Here is a 20,918-nt window from a genome sequence, read left to right as displayed (position 1 = left end):
CAATGTACCATGATGCATGGCACAAAAAATAACGTACTGCAGCGCATGTAACATAAGCCGCGACGCATCAGTCTCTGTTGCACTATTTTTGCTATTTTCCATTATTTTGCAAATACATTGACTTGTTTTAAATCTCATACTTTCGCATATACTTTAAACTCTAATTTGTGCACAATTAAGCATTTAGATTATGAAAAATTAGGATTCCTACATTTATCATTGTATAAAATTGGTAATCCTTTTGGAGTTATACCCCTCAACTATCTTGGTTTATGAAAATTAGTTGTGTTTAAGTAAGGATTTTTATAGGAGAAGGCATCCTCTGCTGAGCAGGATATCCTTTGCATGTAGCTTATCGCTCTTAACTCTTAACTTGTCCACCATTCTAACATTTCCAAATCACAAGTCCGTATCACAAATAAATGAGCAGGACAACATTTTGCTGCGTCTTCAACTTCCCCATCTTCATCCTTTCTAATAATCTTGCTTCTTCTCCTTCTTTTATCCTTATATTCATCCTTCCCAGTAACCTTGCTTCTTCTTCTTCTTCTATCTATGCAAGCTTGCTCCATTTTTGCAATCACTCACTCAAATATTACATTTCTTACTAAGATGTCCCCTTTATACCATGTCAGGCTAAGAGAGAGAGAGGAGGAGGTGGAGAATGGCACTATACATGAATTCATTATATAATTGAGGAGAGATGTGTGTGGAAATATTCCATCTAGAGAGGAGAGGCCAAAGAAGTAGGGAGAGAGGGAGAGAATTCCTAACCCAACATATAGACACTTATTTCAAATTGATGGCAGCAATTAGATTGTCCCAACTTTAATTATTCAATGTTTAAAATGTATCAAATACAACTCAGGATTTAAATTATCGTTAGGCCTATAAGTTCAACGTCTAAATTGCCACTTAACCCATTCTTTCCCCTCACTTGACATAGTAATATGTTTTATTTGAGAAAACAAACAATCTTACATATTATAAAGTCCATCAAGCTTTTACTGCTATATCATTCATCTACAGTGTTTTTCCCTTAATAGCCCTATCTTATGTGGGTCATCTACATTATTTTTCCCTAAATGCCCTTTCTGATGTGGGTCCTATTATTTAATCGTCAGTTATTATTTTCTCCTTAGAGTAAAAACTTCTGGAGCAAACTTCTCCTCTGTCATCACTGTCTCTCCCCCAGTGTCTTCACTCCCAGATATAAGTCAGGAATATGAAAGCGTGAGAGAGAGATTTGGTAACTAATGGTTCATTTAAAAAGGTATAATTAATGGATTATATAGACAATGAGAAAGAATTGCTAAAAAAGAAAATGCAAAAATACAGAGAGCAAAAATGAGTCAAACTAGTCTTATTCCAGTCTGACTTCTCAAGGTTTATATATCGGGATAAACATTTTGTGAAAATCCAAAAATCTTTCAATTCACCACTGGCATACGTGATAGAGGGTTGGCGAATCTTTTTCACGCGTAAAATCGATTCATCAGACTAAATCAAAGCATATGGCTATGCCATAGAAGAACGTCCACTCACAAACATAACAAGAAGATAGAACAATTAAAAGAGCAAACTGTGATATTTATTTACATTCTTGGATAAGATTGCATAGTTGCTCAAGGGTGTCTGCAAAATCTCCGAGGCTTGCTATGAGCTTGTCTCCCTTACGTCTTGAAAATTCAGTTCGATAGGCCTCAACATTCTGCGAGCAACCTGTCCGACAGTCTGCTGTTTCAGTACTAATGGCTTGTACTTGTTCTGCCAACTCTTGCAATTTCAGAGCCAACAACACTTCATTATTTTCTTCACTGCCAATTGTTTCGGATGTCATACAGGTCTTGCTTGGCCTTTCCTTAACTTGGGCTTCTTGAAGCTTTCCTTTGGCACGGCTCTTCACTGACATTTCCAAGCCAACCTTTGAAGGTTTTTCTTGTGTACATTTCAAATTAGCTTTCTCTCCTATCGAGTCTTTCAAATAATCTTCTTCTACATCATTTTTCTGGGGCTCCTGGCTTTTCTCAGGCCTTTCTTTAACACGGCCTCCTTGAGGCCTTCGGTTTGAGAGTTCTAAAGATTCCCCAGAAAGGCAATTCTTAAGCTTTTCTGCATGCCTCTTGGATTTAAACCATCGCCTTTTTCTTTTGGACCCTAATTATCAAATTCATAAAAGCTCATCAATGTTGACTTCTAACCATAATGAGACTACTACACGTAAGTGGTAAGAATCCAACTGGGTACAAGACGACTTACTAATACTTGGTTTCATTAATTTACTCAATTAAGACAAACTACCTCACCACGTATGTATCCATACTCTAATAGTAGGTTTTCATGACGCCTAAATTATCTTTTGCAACAGCTTATGTGCACAACCCAATCAACTGAGCTTTTAAATACGTATAAGGTAGCCTAGTGTAGCATATCCCAGGTTGATCAGATTCATATAACTAGGTTTAAGATGTTTTGGCACTAGTTACAAGCCGGATCTAAGCCCTCAACGCTTTGCCAGGCTCTACAGCTACAGAGGAAAAATTAAATAACTAAGGATCCTACCATGCCTTGCTGCACCAGCCAAAGTAGGAAACTACACATAAGGTTGGCAACAGATGTTCGTTATTTCAATGCTCGCTCTTCAAATAAAGAGTAAGATCAGTTCATCAGCCGGCATACATGATAATGAAGGTGTCCAACATACATATACCACTGTTTGTTAAAACAAGCACCACAAGACACAATTAATTACATCAATAACTCTTTCCACATTTGTCAAATAAAAACACGTTAGGAAAATCTTTACAAATGACAGAAGTGAAAACGATCAGTAATGACTACTGTGAAACAAGAATTAAACTTATCACATATCAGCTGCAGTTGTTTATCAAATGATCCTTTTTAACATGCAAATGTTGTTAGTTGGATGGACTATTAAGTTCCATACGCGCGCAATTCTTTCCTAACAAATTGAAGCACACCTATTAGATCTAGAAACCATATGAGAGAAGGAATGCCAGTTTTTCGACCTTTTTTTTCTGGCATTAAGGTCAATAAGATTTTACTGCAAAGAAAGAAATCTGTGCGCAAAATTTTTCCTGCAAATGACCTGAGGGAGCAAGACTAAATTTAGTCATTCAAAATATAATTAAAAATGGAATTTCGAGTTTGACCATTTACACCATGTAGTCATTCACATTCGAGAAATCAAGGTGTTCAAGTAAACCAGAATTTGAAAGCTCTCTTCATAGTTGTTATAGGGTTATAATGCAAAAGGATTACATCTTAGCAAGTATGCCGCATGAAAAGTTCTTTTTTATGACCATAATTGCTTCGTGGCTTAAGTAAAAGAGTGTTTTGACATGCAAGCTTTTGTGCACTGAATGAGCACGGGTCATTGATATTACAAGCCCATCTGATGCATGGTGATTTTACTTTTGATGAACATTACTAAAACAACATACAAAGACTGACAATTAAGCAATAAGAACTTGACTAAGAAACTCAGAAATTCAACAACAATGATCTTAGTCCAAGATGGATGAAGCGTACCAATTTCTTTGGTCACATCGTCATCAATCTCCTCGGACTCTGCTTCTGGATCACTTTCTGGGTCAGCCCCCGAACGTTCATCTCTTGCTTTGACAAGATCATCAATTGCCTTAAACAATTCACAGTCAAAATTCTCAGGCAACCCAAATTTCTTAGCCCTCTCGCCTTCTAAAGACAAGTACGACTTGCGAGGCGACTTTGACTCCCAGGCCTTGATCGTGTTATACTCAGAAAGCAAGGAATTCCACTTCGTCCGGCACTGATTCAAACCCCGCCCAACATCCAAAACGGCACAATTTTCAGCTATCATTTTCCATTGCTGATAAGAGGACAAGGCTCTCGAACAATCCGCTTCGACGGCAGCGATCTCGTTGACAAGTATGAGTGATTCCGTTAAGGTCCAATCTGGAGCTGCCCGAGATCGTGTGCATCGAGAACCAGAAAGGGATTCACATGCATTTTTCTCCTCATTCATCCTCACCGCAATTTGTTCCTATTTCTAGCTCAGACCGAATGATAAAATAGCTTCACATATTTCGATCGAATAAAAAATCCTCGTAACGATGGCGAAGTTGAATTAGCACGGAAAAGAGTAAAAAACAACAAGTTTTGCTCCCCTTTGCGCATACGAAGAACTGAAAAGGGCAAAAAGCAAAACCTTTCCCTCCCGCTTTTCTCCCTTTTACAGATCCGGGGAGGCCTTTCCCAAACGCGAAGCATACAACCAGCCCAACGACTATGGGGAAAACAGTAAAACGGCATAAGTTAGATTTTTCGCAACTGTAAAACGACGTATTTTGGTTTTTTAAATGATATAAATACATGATTTGGATATTTTATTTACTCATTGTATCCTTGTTTTAAACTTTATTAAGTTAATTGAAAAAGAGGAGTTTGACGCTGATAATGTACCAGGTGTTATGGGCGTTATGATACTTTCTTGGGTATTTTTATTTCTACATTTTCTTTAATAACCCACTCCTATGACCTATGTCTTGAAGCCTTAAAGTTCTTTAAGAAAGTTTTGACCACGGAACTGATTTTTTTTTTTTGTTTGTTTTGGTGTGACTAGTTGAAATCTTCCTGTAATAAGACCAATATAATGGGATTAATAGGTAAATTAATTTATAAAAAATAGTCATACGCTTGAAACCTCGAACAATGAATGAAATCTTAGGCAACTAAACAGTGTATTGATGGATTTAAATTTAAATTTTAAATTTATGTATTTAAATTTTGGGAGAATCACATGGACCTTCAAAAAAAAGTTATTCATGTACAAAAAATCAATATGAAATTGTTTGTTATTAAAATGATATTAAAGACTTGTTTTTTTTTAATAATGATTTGTTGTCAATTCTTATTTGTAATTAATTATTTTGAAAGGTATTTTGTTGCAATCCTCCCTTAAATTATTTTTGCTTGTGTATTGTGAAAAAATTAAAGGGAGAATAGAAACGAGCTAATGTTTGAAATGGGAACAAAAAATTAAGAATGACGAGTGCCTCTATTTTCCAATGAGAAGGAGACGAGGACGAACAAGAGACAAGATGAGAGGCAAGGGTGATGAAGGTATCAATAATAAAAATGTGAAGAAAATGAGACGCTTGTGCAATTAAAGTTTCAAATAATTATAGTTTTTAAAGAATTAAAAATTATAAAAAAAGTTATAATAAAACATTTTCCACATTCAATTTTTTTTATAAATCTAGATAAGAGATTTGGTTTAGATATAAATGAATTCATATGTGTGTGGATCCTTCCAATGAAAATGTAAGCATAATTAATCCTTTTTCGGTTAATGATAGTTTCATCCACTCTCTTGTTCTTCTTAGGATGTAGTTGTGCTGTGCCATCTCATTTGCTCAATTTTATCATGAACAAATTAAGATAATTTATGCTTACTGGGTTAATAAAATTTCATAATTAATGAAAAGTTCCCAAGATTTAAATTTTTGCTAAAAAAAAGTATTTGCGTTTAATGTGCACCATGCCTTAAACAATATTGGCTACAGTGCAAGAATACACATGCACAAAAAAAAAAAAAAAAACGCTAACTAAAACTAAAAGTTCCCAACGGACTAATAGATGGATAATGTACTCAAAGGCCAGTAGCACGACACGCACTCTTAATTGGTAGCGGTAAGTTATAGGTTTGGCTCCGCCCTTATCCCACGAGCACTTGCTTGCTTTATATAATCCCCAGGGGGGCGGGGGGCGGAAAACAACACATGTACCCAAATTGAGTTCTATATAAACGCGGCAAATGTGGCGATTATTATTATTTATTTTAATATAAAGTCATGGAAAATCATGTAAGAAAATACATCTATTCATATTAAAATTCAAAAGGATTTGCATGCAGGCCCTAGAACTTCTAAAGTTCTTGTGTCAAAGTTGATGCGAGTAATGTGGCGAGCAAGTGAATGAACATAATTAATTGTTTTTTTTAAATGTATAGTTAAATATAATTGTTCGGTCCTTTCATAACAAAATACTGTTAGTAATATCATGAAGAGAATGGTTATTAAAGAAGTTATGTTAAATGAGTGACATGGCTTTAGCCTTTAAGTGAATATAAGAAAATGTTAATTTTAGCAAACTTGTTATTCCATTAAAGTTTCAAGCCTTTAAGAATTCATAAAATTCAATAGCAATCATTTGAGAAACTTTTAACCTGGTTACCTTGATTATTGCAAATGACTCCATTATAAGTAGTACCATTTGTATTTACAAGTCCATCAATGTGATCAAGTCCAACCCAGCTCACTTCTTGATGAAACCACTTGGCTTGTGATCTATGGCTCTATTTGTTATGTAGGCTTCAATTTAAAGAAATTAGGATTGGTATTGGTGCTAGCATTGGTAGTGGGGGTGGGAGTGAGGACAAAATTTTATAATTATATTTGGTATAGAGTAATACTTTTAGTAAATACTTATTTCTATTTTATTTTACAATTAAACATAAATGAGACTATAATATCCCTTACACTTAAAAAAAATGTGACCTAGCTCAGGACGAATCACCATGGCAGCGCAACTTTAGTTTTAGTTTGAATGCTTGAAATGCAGAGAATGCAAAAGTGGGTTGGAATGTCGCAAATATAGAGAAGTCAAAGCAAAGCATCTTCAACAACCTGAACCCAATTCTAAAACTTTGTTTAGTTTCAAGTTTGAATGCAGTAGATCTAGAGAAGTCGACGACGTCTTTGACTCCGATCTTTCTTCTTCTTCTATCTCCTTCTTCGTTGATGCTCTGCGTCTCTCTTTGATTTTTGCTCCTTCACATTTGTTGAAACAATCTCAATGACCTCCTCCTCCTGTGTAAGTGTCGAAGTTACATGTAGGCAAACTTGTTGCAACATTTGCAAGGTTGAGGTTGACAAAGGAGGAGCACAAGCGATCTAGGTATTTTTTTTGAAGAGGGTATTTTAATCATTAAAATTTCAATCTTATGATTAATTTTGTAATACTAAGGAGATAGTGGGTTTGAGTATTTTTATATAAATGGATCTAAGTAATCCTAAGATTTAGTAAATGATTCATACTAAATATGTTAAAGATAGGACTACTCTATTTTAATTTCAATTCTTAACATCTAACGCCACGTATTAAATAGGGTATTTGACCTCAAGAGGACATGTGGTCAAATTTCTTTTAGAAGCGGTGGCTACAAATTATGTGTTGGATGCACATAAAGGTAATATCTCTAGCAGCAACATCTTCATTAGAGAAGATGATTTTACCTATTATTTTTGAGATGCTCAAACAAACATGTGCAAGGAATCACTGTCAGGGAAATCTTCTTGTGCTCTGGGCGCTGGCAACTGACCCCAACTTTCTTGCAACTCTCAGCTTCGACCGCTGTGAACAGCGATCAACTCCCATGAAGTTGGCCGAAGAGGCGATTCCCATCTCCTCCTATACTTGGTCTCGGACCTTCCTTATCTCAGCCCGTCACCTCAAAGTGTTCTCAACCAAGGAAGAAAGAATTCCAACTTATCTGGAACTTGATTCTCCTTGTCTGTTCCTTTTCTCCATTGCTGCAAAGCATATGTTCTCCACGTTTTCATACCTTGATTCGATTCCCTCCAAGAAACTTGACCATTGTTGCACTGTTCTAGTATTCCTGAACTCCAAGCTCCAATTCTCCTGGACAAGCGCGAGTGTAATATAACTCTTATGTCCAGGTTCAATGAATCAAAATCAATTTCTTCCTTCTTGTTTTTTTTTCCCGACTTTATGCACTCCCGGGCTGTGGCCACCACATTGAAGCGCACGCGACAAGTCCACATCACTTCTTTCTTTGTGTCCAGGCTCAATGATTCTCGATCCTATTCTCTCCGTCCATCCTTCTTCAATGCTAGCATTTCCACAATTATTCAATTTCCCCCGGGGGCCAAAAAAAAAAAAAAGGAATCATACAAAGCCAGCACCACTAGATCTGTCTATTTTCTAATAACGTGGAGGAATAGGAAATCATCAATGTAAGATAATTAGTATGCATTCTCCCTATCATGCATAGTATAATTAGTCTCGAATTCTCTCCAACATGCCACCCAGACACCCACCCAAAAAAAAAAAAAAAGAGAGTCTAATTGGCTATCAATTCTGAATTTGAATTAATTATCATTAATTATTAAGATGACACTCGGTTATATCTATCTGATCCTTTTTTTTAAGTTACTTTTGATTAACTTTCTAAAATTAAAATGAGTTAATTAGAATAGTAAAATTATTTTAAAAATAAGTTACTTCTTAATTTTGTCCCTACATTTTAAAAAGAGTGATTTATTATGTGGGAAAAGTTTTTTTTTAAATTAGAATATTATAATTTTTTTTTTAGAATTTGAGGGAGGGTAGTTTTACAATTGTAGACAAAGCTTACAGAAATTAAGAAAAAAATAACTTGTACAAAGCACCAAAAACTTGCCAAAGATTTATAAAAAGTGCCGAAGGAAGTAACTGTTGGATGATTACATCATTGATTAATTGATTATTAGATCTGATTTTTTTTTTGGGGGGCAAACATAGTATTAGATTTCATTAGATGTGACATGCAATATAGCAAGGCAAGGCATGCAGGTCGCATGAATCATGGCACGTTTGGCGCACTACTAAATCGAAAGCCCTCTCCCTCCAATGCCTCACCTCATCACCTGTCCGTGCAACAACCGATCCAAAGGGGGGAGAGAGAGGGGAAGAGGGAAACAATCACAACCCAATCTTGCAAGCTAAACCCTAATTGATTAGCATTCCGCTCATTGTTTCTCTCTTTTTCGCCATCACGACCTCTCGTCCAGTCTTTTAGATCCAACGGAGATTGTTCTAGCACTTTCTTTCTTCCGGTAAGAATCCGCTGTTTTTTTTTTTAATTTTATTTTAAAATGTTGCATCTTCGTTTTCCGTTTGTTTCTGCATCGCGTTATTCAGTATCTAAGGAGGCACGCAATGGTGGTTATTCATTCTATTTTTGTAACGCTTAACGGGCAGGAAGAAGACGGCAAAAATGTGGGGAATAATCCCCATTTTTATGCGTGAACATGTCAGGGAAAATAGCTAATACCTGATTGAGCAACTAGTTGAGTTTTCCCCTATAATGCTTATATAAAATTAATGCTTTACCTCAAGTCATTCCCTTCCCTTTTCGTGCGGTCAGCCTATTTGACTATGAATTTTTTAGCTTAGGCGCTATTGTGAACAGTACCAATTTGCTTTGCGTTTTGTTTTGTCGTATACATTACTGCTTCACATGCCTTTACTCTTGGTGGCCGAGGGAAGGAGTTCGATTGAAGTGCCGTGGAAATTGGAAGCTGAATTCGGGGTTGTAGAAAGTCTGTATTTTGCGTTTGAACGCTGCTTGAGTGGAGTCGGGACTTTTTATGCTGAAGTGCAAATTTTCTTTTTATTCAAATTACTTTTAAATTAAATCAGTTCCCGTGAAAGATCAAATGTACTTATCATCTGCATAAAATTTATCTTCATTCATGCTGGTGAGTTGTGTTTCTTTGACAGTGGATTCTTCCTCAGAAGTTTACAGCCATGGTGTTTTGGGTTTTTGGCTATGGTTCACTTGTGTGGAACCCAGGATTTGAATATGATGAGAAAATCATTGGCTTCATAAAGGGCTACAGACGTGTCTTTGATCTAGGTAAGGCTCTCAAGGTATTTATCATGTCATGATAATCTTATTCAGCTTTTACCATTGCTTAGACATGTCATTTACTTGCTGCAGCATGCATTGATCACCGAGGTACACCTAAAAACCCTGCAAGGATTTGCGCATTGGAAGAGAAAGAAGGGGCTCGTTGCGTAAGGATCTATTATATTACTCTACGGTTAAGAGTGGCTTTTGTCCCCCCCCCCACCCTTTTTATGAGCTCTTTGATCTCATTACAGTGGGGTGCTGCTTATTGTGTTCGCGGAGGCCCTGAAGGGGAAAAATTGGCAATGCAGGTATTTGTTTTCATTGATGCAATCTCCAGAATGAACTCTTGGTTGTTCATCTTCTCGCATGAAATAAATGTGGTTGTAGGCATTACGATAATGTCAGCATTTTTTAATGAATTGATTCAGTTATTTATTCTCATAACATCATCCCCCCTCTCTCACATTCTGCTGTTTGATGCAGTATTTGGAGCAAAGGGAATGCGAATATGATCAGAAGACTCTTGTAGATTTCTACAAGGTGAGGTTTTCAATAATTTAGCAATCATGAATTCTTAACTACATTATTATTATTATTATTATTTAGATTTAGAAATTAGAACTGGTACTAATTTGTGATCTTTTATAGGAAACTGATACACTGCACCCCGCTTTAACTGGAGCGATGGTGTAAGTTATTTAGCATTGCCTCTCAGTTTTATTTCTTTATCTTCAACTGGACCCAGTTAAAATCTCACGCCATTGGTCTGTTCCGAATGCGAATTTACTGACAGACTCATTTCTATAATCCAGATTCACATCCACACCAGACAAATCAAACCAATACTACCTGGGATCTGCCCCACTGGGTGACATGGCTAGGTATATTGCAGTAGTTTCCGCCGTTTATGTGCAAAGGGTATCCTTTTCTTTCTGGTTTATCTAATATCTGGAGATCATTCAGGCAAATAGCAACTGCTTGTGGCCCTTGCGGAAACAACAGGGACTATATTTTCCTTCTAGAAAAGGCCATGTATGATATTGGTGAGTTTTTCTCATCTCTGTTCTAGTGCTTGCAGTAATAACCCTCTGTCTGCATGCAAAAGGGGGAACATAATTTGCATATAAAATTATAAGCCTTTTGTTGGTCTATATGCCTATTTGATGAGTTTTGGGAATCTTGATATGCAGGTCATGAGGATGACATGGTCATAGAACTTGCAAATGAAGTGAGGAAGGTAATTGAAGATATGGACCATGTAGTAGCCAAGGACAAGTTGGGTGGGCCAGGACTACTCCCATACCCTCACGATCCTATACCTGCCCTTTGACTGCACGCACTTCCAGAACCCATTGCCCTCGACTCCTCGTGATTGCTGATTCATTTCCTAGTTTAACTCTTCACATCGCAGAGCCACTAACCACTCTATTTTCTTCTACCAAGCCTCTCTCTTTTACAATGTAGAGCAGTTCCAGTTCTACTCCATCCTCAACTAGCCGAAGTCTAACCAACTAACTCGAACTATTTAGCTATATTGAATAGCTCCAAGCATAATCACATACTAAACCCAACGTGGTATTGGAGCCTAAAGGCATATTAGATTCTAGAACCTTGCAAAAAAATTAAGAGGGGGGGGTTCTATTGGTTAAATAGCTTATACTATAGCACCGAATACAATCAAATACAAAACTTAACTGCTCCTTGTTTCCTTGATTAGGTTCGTTAGCTTATCCTACTTGCGGCCATTCCCTTGACATGTTGCTTAGGTCCGTTTAGTGGTTTAGGTCAGGCTAACCCACCTTCTGGTGGTGGGTGTAATTAGTCGAAGATGTTCTGTTTCTATCTATTTATAACTATGACGTCAAAACTGTGAGATTATGGTGGTATGTATCATTCTACAGCGATAGAAATACTAGATGGGGTTTCGCATAACGCTTGCTGCCACCCTGCTTATCTCATCACATCATTGTGTGATATGAAGTGACTTGAGACTCGCAATTCCTGCAAGACTAATTTTCAGTTGCCCCGCAAAGTTGACAGTTAGCACACCGAATATTGTATCAACAGTAATAAGACTAATGTGTCAATTCATGTTTTACAAATGGTTTTACGACTGATTTAACATCCAATAGATGATTTTTATTAATCTGTGTATAATTAATATATGCAATAAAATTTAAGGAAATTAATTTTTAATCCGTATAGTTTCATAAGGTTTTATTTTTAGTCTTATAGTTTTTTTAATATTTTTAATTTTTATAGTTTAAAAAAAATTGAGTGACTTTTATTTTATAGATTTTTATAGTTTTTATCTTTTCAATAGCTTTAGTCTCTCTAAAAATTAAAAATATTGAAAAAAATTATAAAAATTAAAAGTAAAACTCGATAAAATTATAGGAATTAAAGATTGTATTTTTTTTTAAATTTATATCAAACTATATCATTAGTACCTTTTTTCCTTGACACGCACAAGCAAAGCATGTATTGATTAAAAAAAAAAAAATGCTCTTGGGATTATGTTAAAATTACTTGTTTTAAACATGATCATTGAAATAAATATTAAAAATTGGTATTAAATAATGATAAAATTAGCTCAGCCAGTTAACTATTTTTTGTGGAGGTACGCGTGATAAAAATGCTTCAGTACGAAACGGGTGAAGCAACAACGAGTAAAGATTTTTGAGAATTTGTTATCATATTACTCCATCTAAGTTGATATTTTCAATTATTTTTTACCCAAAAGTAAAAGTAAATTTTTTTTTATGAAAAAATGTTTTTCCTTTTTTTTTATCTATAACCATTTTATTATGATGAGAGACAAATATTTAATTAGATCATATTTTTGATGCCCATATTAATTAATATAAGAGTAAATCTAGATAAAATAATTTTGTAAATGTCTCATATTTTAAACTAAGTTTGGCTTAAAAAAATGTCTTACCATTGAAACTGGACAGCACATCTCATTCAAGTAACCATCAGCTCTTGTTTTTAAGAAGATTAGAGAGTGTTATAGCAGTAGAGAGTGTTTAATAAAATTTATTTTTTTATAATTAAACTCACTAAAATCACCTCTCCATTTCCTTTTGTTAGTTATAAATTAAATTCTTAATAATCAGACCCATCAATTCCAGATTACTTCCAACTCAATGTTATTAAAAGTACAGAAAAACAGACAACGTGGTCAAAGTGAAGACATGTTTTGTTTCTATCTCTATTTTTTATTTTTAAAAAATGTCTTATAATATAATTTTTAAAATTATTTTTTAAAATAAAATAAAATGAAATCCATTTAGTTATGTTAATTTAAAAATAATTTTAAAATTAAAAAAATAGATTCATAATAATGGTTATAAGTAGTTGATGATAGTAAAAAAAAAATTAAATAATCAAATATAATATATTTTAAAAATTTTAAAAATAAAACAAAATAACTTAAAAATTAAATAAAAAATACTTATCTAAATAATTTTTTTATTTTTAAAAATTAAATAATCAAGCCCTCAATCTATCCATCTATTTAATTATTTAGAAGGAAAAGTCTTTTTCTTTTTCTTTTTGCCCTAAACTTGGACAGCAAGTTAAGGCCCTATGACAATGAATGGGGTTTTGTTTTGCTCCTTTTGCTGTTATCATCGTTTCTGGAGAGTGGCGTCTCGATCTCAGTCTTGGTGTTAGGGCTTCGCGCGGTTTAACCTCTTATTCTTCTTCTTCGTCTGTTGCTCTGGGGCTAAGCATGGATCACAGCCTAGATTTCAACGCCCCTCATTCCATGGGGACGACAATCGTCGGTGTCACTTACAATGGTGGCGTTGTTCTCGGCGCTGACTCCCGAACCAGCACCGGTACGCTCATGCACTGCATTTTTTTTTAAATCTTCATATTCTATTTTTTAGTTGCAGTAGCGGTAAGCAAATTAGTTGAGTTTGGGGTTGATATGATGGCTTGTCTGAGAATCTGGGGTTGCCCAGCTATAAATTCAAATTCATGTTCATAGTATCCTTAACTTGTCATGAATTTTGCGCTTTTTTCTGCCTGATGTTTGCAGCGATACGTTCTCCCTTTGCCCCTGTCGGGCCTTTTTCCATCGATTGCGATATAGAAGCTAATCAGGGGAATTTTTTTTCCCCATTTCTTTTTTAATAAACACTTGAAAATTTTGTTCTTAATATGAGTTTTCCTTCACTTGTCATTTTTGGGGCTGAGTGTTCCTTCCATTTCTTACCACCCCTTCTGCAGGAGTATACGTTGCTAATCGGGCTTCTGACAAAATCACACAACTGACAGATAATGTCTATGTTTGTCGCTCTGGATCGGTAGCATTCTTCCTATTTCACCTCTCTCACTATTTATTTTTGTTGGTTGATTTGTTATTTACGTTTTGCTTCATTTACTCCTTCTTCTTGGATTCTACTTGGTTTGCTGTGTTCAATCAAGACTGGACTGTATGCGGTTTCATATATTCTTACTATCAAATTCACTGAACAAGACGCAACAAGTGTATATTTTCTAACAATAAGGTGACAGGAATTATATGGTTGTTTACAAAAGCTATGCGCTCGTCATATTATTATTGAACAACCATATGATTCTTATCAAGCAGATGCGATTTAAACATTTTGAGGGTTTAGCACTATGATTAACCAGTTTTACCTAGGCAAGGCTTTGATAAAATTGATATGTTGGTGGATGACTGTGATTTTGGTAATTCAAGATTGTTAATAATGTCTTAGATCCTCATTATTCTATACAATCTGTTTCTACTTTTTATGCTTTGCCCCAGGACCTTAAGTTTATAGATGTTAACATCTGGGGGAAGATATGGAATTGAGTGATCCAGTGTTATCTTCTCTCATTCTTTTCGTTCTAATTTCTAATTATGATTCTGGTTCTTCATTCTTGAAGAATGATTTATATATTTATATATATATGTATATATATTTTTTCAGGCTGCAGATTCGCAGATAGTGTCTGATTATGTCCGCTACTTCCTTCACCAACACACGTCAGTGGCCCTAACTCCTATTATACTAATAGAATATTGTGAAATTTGAAATAAAGTCTTGGCTTCCTGGGTTATATGGATTAACAAACATTATTTAAGTTAGCTGCTTTGGAGGCTCCTTTCCTCTATGGCCTGTTTGAGTTTCTTGTTGCATGAAATGTTTCCTTTAAAGTTGGATAACGTTACTCTTGCACTCTTGGAGTCTCAGGCTGTTATTAGTGTTGTTATTTTTAACGTATGTTTTATGCATTGTTCCTCAAACTGATATACTCTTATGTTATTGTTTTTATTGATTGCCGAACCTTTGCTTATTTCAATTTTGTTCAAGTCTAGCCAAGGTTTTCTCATCACTAGTTTCCTTTCTGTACAGAATACAGCTTGGACAACCTGCTACTGTCAAAGTGGCAGCTAACCTTGTCCGCCTTCTATCTTATAACAACAAGGTTCAATTTTAAGTTTTTTATTATTATTATTTTTTGGAACTATATTGCTGAGTTTCTTGCAAGATTTGACTTGGCTGATTGCTGCCATTAGTGGATCAAAATTTTTCTTCCTTCATAAGAAATTTACAATACAATATTCATATTGCCAATGAATTATTTTGACTCTCTTGCATTCATTTTTGTTCAAAGATTTTATGTTTCTTACAAGAAGGCATCTGGCCTTCTGTTGTTGCTGCTGCTGTTGCATGCATGCGAGCGTGTTTTTCCTTGAGGTGTGTGGGATGCTGTTTTATGATTCAATGGGGAAAAACACGTGATCAAGTGCCTTTCCTGATATTTAGAATGATGTTTATTACAGTCATAAATGCTGCCTCATAATGTTATTGAGTATAATGAATAATCTGATTATTACATTTCTTGTGACATTGTGATAGAAATTGTGATGTCAGACAATGTGTTAAGTTTCGGATGAAGTAATAGAGAAATTCTTGAAAACAATGCACTTGACGATAGCTGTTATCTTTTTGCAGTATTTATCTGTAAGTGCCGATTAACTATAGCATAACTGCCTAAGCAATAAGGATTTGGGGCACCTAGATGAGTTGGAAACGTATTTATAGTATTGAAACAACTTTACGTTACATTGATGAAGTTCTTACCTTCATATAGCATCTTGAATCCATAAGCTGTTTTATCCATCAGGTTTTACTGAAAATCTATTTTCATTGACAGAACTTTTTAGAGACTGGCTTAATTGTTGGTGGATGGGACAAATATGAAGGGGGACAAATTTATGGAATTCCTTTGGGGGGAACGATAGTACAGCAACCTTTTGCTATTGGAGGTAGTTTAGCATTAGCATTGTGATTGAATGCAATTATCATCACTATCTGTGCATGCATGTGCTTATGCAGTTACACACATGGCACCTGTTATACCTTGATTCATTATCATCATTTGAAATGGTATAGTTACTTGTTTAGTTCATGATAGTTGAAGCTATTTCAATTGTAGTTCATAATATGAAAATTCTGATAGTATGATCCCTTACTGAAGTGTATTTTATGTATTGCTGATCACACTCGTGTGATGGACTTTTCTGGCAGAGATTGTTGGTTTTGAAATTCTTGCCTTTTGAATGTTTGAATCTATCGTTTTGCATGTCTTATATATATATATATATCAAGTTGAAACATCCTTGTTCACAATTGTGTATGATATTTTTGTGTGTGGCGTTTTTCATATTGTATACATCTTCCTTTAATTCCTTTTCCATGTCAAGTATTGATTTTTGGTTGGATGCTTAGAATATTTTTAATCCAGCTGTGGTTTATATGATGTGTTTGACAGGTTCTGGCTCAAGTTACTTGTATGGGTTTTTTGACCAAGCATGGAAAGAAGGGATGACCAGGGATGAAGCAGAGGTATGGGTGTTGGTTCTTGCCAGTGCCTGCCTAAAACTAAATTAATGAATAAGCTGAAATAATGTCTTGGTTCCTAAAGTTTGAGCCAATTATTGATTTTGCCCCAAAAGTTTTATTTGGTTCAATTATGACCCACCTTGGTTCAAACCTCCTCTCTTTTATTAATCTATTGGATCCATCAACCTAAATGATGGAAATTACATATCTGGCATTTCTTTGTGTCTGTGTAGGATCCTAATATTCGAATATTCTTCCTTGCTTTTGTCCTTTTATTTTCCTTCTCTCTCTTATTCCCTTCATCCTTGGAGTTTTAGAGAAGGGAACGACCATGGATTTAGGCCATGGATTGGAGATTAACTGGGACAATGAGACACTTGACCATCATTCCTTAGCCATGCTTTTTACCTTGTCATTCTTATTTATGGAGATTTATAAAGATTAAAGGGCCAATATCTTCATGCCTAGGAAGCAGACAAACAGATATTCATGCTCTTGTAGAGGTACAACCTATTTGAGGGTAGGAGAGCACAGGAGCTTAGGAAAATGTACATTCTTGTCTGGGGTTCTATTGTTGGTTCGACATCATGAGCGTGGTCTTCAATGTGGACTTTGCGATGTCACCAAATGGCAATATTAGTCCTTTAAGAACACATCGTAGCTGCAATGTACGAATGAAAATTAATGACCCAAACAGGGCAATATCTTGTTGCTTTCTTGCCCCAAATTGCTGCGTATTCATGAAAATGCTTGGCCAAAAGTCCATCAACGAGCACCAGATAGTTGACTGAGCGGTGTGTGGTCATTTATCTCCCCTGTAACTGCAAAGATGTAGGCAAGAAGAGAAGCGGAAAAGAAAGAATACTTTAGCATTAAGATGTCATGGATGCATGATGATATAGGGCAATTGCTGTCACTTACTAGGAAAACGCTAAACCTGTTTTAATAATGAAAATTGAAGTTGTGAAACTTTCTTCAATGAATTTATAACTCGACCCAGATCAGAGACCAAAACCACACTGTAAAGCTAAGAGCCAAATATGACAATTAGAAAGGATTTCGGAGTCATTATTAAGTTAGTCATCTTGTCATTTATGATTTGGGAACTCGCACAATTTAATTCTTTTGTTTTTGGTGATTATGTCTGTAGTTTTATTGCCAATGGCTATCTTTGTGTTCTAATGACAGGAATTAGTAAGAAAAGCAGTTTCACTGGCTATCGCACGTGATGGTGCAAGTGGTGGTGTTATACGCACTGTGATTGTTAGTATTTTCTTCCCTCTTCTTTTTTATTTGGTGATGAAAAATGCCACATGCAACTCTTAGCAGGTCCCTTTATCCGAATGATTATTATTTGATTTTCCGATAATAAATAACATAAACTGTTGTGAAGTTTTCATATATAAGTGATATTCACTTATTATTATTTTCCATCTCAGAAGTTATATGCTTATCAATATAAAACAAAGACTCTGATAAGACGTTGGGTGATTTATTTTTTTGATTTTCTGTGACTTGTATTACTCACATTTTGTTATATTTTAAGTGAACAATGCGATAGTAAAAATATAAAATAGTTATATCTAAGATCCTTTCGTTTTATGATTACTTTCAGCTTTGCTACACTCTGAAACCTCGGAATCGTTATCCATGTTTTTTTCTGTAGATAAATTCGGAAGGAGTGACTAGGAACTTTTACCCAGGGGACAAACTTCCTCTGTGGCATGAGGAGCTGGAGCCACAGAATTCTCTGTTGGACATTCTTAGCTCTCCTAGTCCTGAGCCCATGAACATGTAGGCCCTTTCTTACGCAACCTGCTATGCCGTGCTGAGTTTTTTTAGGCTCCTTGCAACCGCTTTACTGAGCCTGAATGTGTACTTTGCAATGTGCTTTTATATTATCGTGACGTAATTTTTTCTTTTCGGATGCACAATTTAGATAAAAGGATTATTAGTTCTTAAACAAATAATATTACTTGTGAAGAATTCTGTACATTCACATACTGAGTTTCTTTTTTTTCCCCCCATTTTAATCAGAGAGTAATGTGAGAGCAGTTATGTTTTTTTTTGGACTGAAAAATGCATTCATAACTCAGTTTACATGAGGGGTATTACCTAGTTAGTTTCTTTCATCATCCTCCGCCTCTTGCACCAGAGGTGGGGGTGATTAAAGGTTCAGGAATTAACATCTAAGCTATGTGACATTTTAGCTAAAAGATCAGCATAATTGTTGGAGAATAGTTGAACTCCAAATTCCTATGATACGAAAGATGAGTGTCATCAACAATATATTTAAATGGGCAGGGCTCCTCCCAACCTTTGATAACAGACAATGTATTCGATAGTGTCACAACAAATATCCACACTTGGCAAATCGCCCAACACAGATTCAGGCCATTAACAATTGCAAGGAGTTCCGGGATTACTGATGGGACATTAATAACTTTCTTGCTAAAGCCATTGATCCAATTACTATATGCATCCCAAGTAACCCCTCCACATTCACTGCTTCCATTAGATAAAATGGAATCATATACTTTTAGTTTAGCAAAAAAAAAAAAATCCACTTCAACTTTGAAAACATCACTTCTACTAGGGGTGTACATGGGACGGGATGGGACTAGGACACCTTCGTCCCGTGTTCCATCCCGAAATAAAGATCAAGATTGAATTTTGGTCCCGTGTCCTGTCCCGTTTCGAAAGTCGTCTCGTCTCGTTAAGAGTCGGGACGGGATTGGAATAAGATCGGGACGTCTCGTCGTTTCGATAAATAAAATAATATCAAAAAAAGATTTGGGTAATAATATTCATTAAAATTTTAAATTATATAATTTATTAAGTTTAAAATTAAAACAACACAAGCACATAAATAACAATAATTTAAAATTAGTTATTGAATTATATTAATCACAACTACATATTATAATAACAAATATAAGTGATCTTTATGCTATAAGATTAGCAACAACATGCAAGTCAAATACAACATCAAATCATTGTTCTTCTACTTTAATAAAGATGTACTAAGCTAATTACTCTTCTAAAAATAAGCAAGAAATATGTTATAAATAAAAGTTATTAAATAGATAAATATAAGAGTAAATTATATTAATATAATTAATATATTATAAAGAAAGATATCGTCATGTTTACTCCATACCATTAAAATTATCAATATAAAAAAACTTTAGTTTTAAATAAAAATTACAAGTATTAAAATTATAATTGATATAATTAATATAAGTATAAATTATATTAATATAATTAATATATTTAAAATAAAAAATAATATATATATATATATAATATTCAGGACGGGACGGGACGTCCCGATGGTAATCCTGTGTCTCGTCCCGATTATTTTCGGGTCGGGACAAGACTCATCCCGATATGATCAGGACGATACCGGGCCAGTCGGGATGGCTCCAAACTGAACACTCCTAACTTCTACTTGTAGAATTTGCCAAACGTTTGGTCTCGCGAGACAAGGATGGAGTAAGTAGAGCTGATAACTCAAGTGGGTCAGGTTTAGTCAGATTGGATTTAAAGTATCTTACTTTATTTAAAAAATTCATATAGCTAAACTTGATGTTAACAACTTCGAGCTTATTCATATTGGCTTGAATATTCAAAATTTTTTAAAAATATTTTTCCTTCATTTTTTGAATCAATTTTAATTCTTTAATAATTCTGTTGAGTATAAAATATTATTTTAACTTTAAAAGAATGAAAGAAAAAATGATAACTTATCAACTTTATACTTAAGTAACTCAATTACTTTTTTGTTGTATTACATGTAATTTATTCATGAATGTTTTGTTTACTTATAAATTAATGTCTTATTGTTTAAATACTGTTCTTATTATGGTAATATATATATATTTTATATATTTTAATTAAATTAAATTATTTTAATGATGATTAAGTTAATCTCAATTTAACCACGGTTATACCACTAATTTAAAATTATTTCCTCGATTAGTTTAAAGTTTTTAATAACTTTTGAATAAACTTTGCTTTTAGTTTTTAAAAATATAAGAAAAATAGTAATCATTGTATTATATAAAATAAAACTATTTAATTATGAGTAAAATATTATTTTTTAATTATTTTTCTTTAACTTTTTATATTTTTTAATTCTTGCATATGAGGGATATTTATTTTAATTTATTCTTAATTTTTAACCAAGTCTTGCGTGGACAATACCTAAATAATCATCCAAGAATATTACTATATTTATTATGTTTATCTAATAGTAGAGTCGAGAAATCATACGTGCACGAATTTTATTATTAAAATTATTTTTCATTTAATTTTTACTTTAAAATTAATTATCTTATTTTATAAAA

At 34.4% G+C, this 20,918-nt stretch overlaps 3 protein-coding genes across 3 annotated transcripts; 2 read left to right on the top strand and 1 right to left on the bottom strand.

Annotated features, from left to right (window-relative positions):
* Nucleotides 1–1,337: 1,337 nt before the first annotated feature.
* LOC129303374 (trihelix transcription factor ASR3-like) lies at nt 1,338–4,290 on the bottom strand. The gene is made up of 2 exons (XM_054942661.1): nt 3,553–4,290; nt 1,338–2,157 (listed from the first exon to the last, which is right to left on the bottom strand). The coding sequence occupies exons 1-2, from the start codon at nt 4,025–4,027 to the stop codon at nt 1,592–1,594; spliced, it is 1,041 nt and encodes a 346-aa protein (XP_054798636.1). The 5' UTR covers nt 4,028–4,290; the 3' UTR covers nt 1,338–1,591.
* A 4,298-nt stretch (nt 4,291–8,588) lies between these two features.
* On the top strand, nt 8,589–11,713 carry LOC129303074 (gamma-glutamylcyclotransferase 2-2-like). Its single transcript, XM_054942088.1, has 9 exons — nt 8,589–8,900; nt 9,568–9,703; nt 9,788–9,864; nt 9,952–10,008; nt 10,184–10,240; nt 10,349–10,389; nt 10,513–10,581; nt 10,664–10,743; nt 10,891–11,713. Exons 2-9 carry the CDS (start codon nt 9,595–9,597, stop codon nt 11,028–11,030), a joined length of 630 nt encoding a protein of 209 aa, XP_054798063.1. The 5' UTR covers nt 8,589–8,900; nt 9,568–9,594; the 3' UTR covers nt 11,031–11,713.
* Nucleotides 11,714–13,286: 1,573 nt separating this feature from the next.
* On the top strand, nt 13,287–18,568 carry LOC129303073 (proteasome subunit beta type-6). The gene is made up of 8 exons (XM_054942086.1): nt 13,287–13,545; nt 13,940–14,016; nt 14,650–14,705; nt 15,076–15,148; nt 15,881–15,992; nt 16,499–16,572; nt 17,758–17,832; nt 18,236–18,568. Exons 1-8 carry the CDS (start codon nt 13,302–13,304, stop codon nt 18,365–18,367), a joined length of 843 nt encoding a protein of 280 aa, XP_054798061.1. The 5' UTR covers nt 13,287–13,301; the 3' UTR covers nt 18,368–18,568.
* Nucleotides 18,569–20,918: the final 2,350 nt, after the last annotated feature.

This window comes from Prosopis cineraria, unplaced genomic scaffold, assembly GCF_029017545.1.
Source record: "Prosopis cineraria cultivar Desert tree isolate PC_DT_omini unplaced genomic scaffold, ASM2901754v1 PC2, whole genome shotgun sequence".
Lineage (NCBI taxonomy): Eukaryota > Viridiplantae > Streptophyta > Magnoliopsida > Fabales > Fabaceae > Prosopis > Prosopis cineraria.
This window is presented reverse-complemented; position numbering and strand designations above follow the sequence as displayed.

What these genes read in the sequence shown, in the direction of transcription:
- LOC129303073 (XM_054942086.1), top strand. Translation starts at nt 13,302, where the DNA reads ATGGGGTTTTGTTTTGCTCCTTTTGCTGTTATCATCGTTTCTGGAGAG. An exon ending in ATGTTTGTCGCTCTGGATCG is followed by an intron (nt 14,017 to 14,649) that starts GTAGCATTCTTC and finishes ATATTTTTTCAG; the next exon opens with GCTGCAGATTCGCAGATAGT. An exon ending in TGACCAGGGATGAAGCAGAG is followed by an intron (nt 16,573 to 17,757) that starts GTATGGGTGTTG and finishes TTCTAATGACAG; the next exon opens with GAATTAGTAAGAAAAGCAGT.
- LOC129303374 (XM_054942661.1), bottom strand. Translation starts at nt 4,027, where the DNA reads ATGAATGAGGAGAAAAATGCATGTGAATCCCTTTCTGGTTCTCGATGC. An exon ending in CGATGTGACCAAAGAAATTG is followed by an intron (nt 2,158 to 3,552) that starts GTACGCTTCATC and finishes TTTGATAATTAG; the next exon opens with GGTCCAAAAGAAAAAGGCGA.
- LOC129303074 (XM_054942088.1), top strand. Translation starts at nt 9,595, where the DNA reads ATGGTGTTTTGGGTTTTTGGCTATGGTTCACTTGTGTGGAACCCAGGA. An exon ending in GCTTTAACTGGAGCGATGGT is followed by an intron (nt 10,390 to 10,512) that starts GTAAGTTATTTA and finishes TCTATAATCCAG; the next exon opens with ATTCACATCCACACCAGACA. An exon ending in CCACTGGGTGACATGGCTAG is followed by an intron (nt 10,582 to 10,663) that starts GTATATTGCAGT and finishes GAGATCATTCAG; the next exon opens with GCAAATAGCAACTGCTTGTG.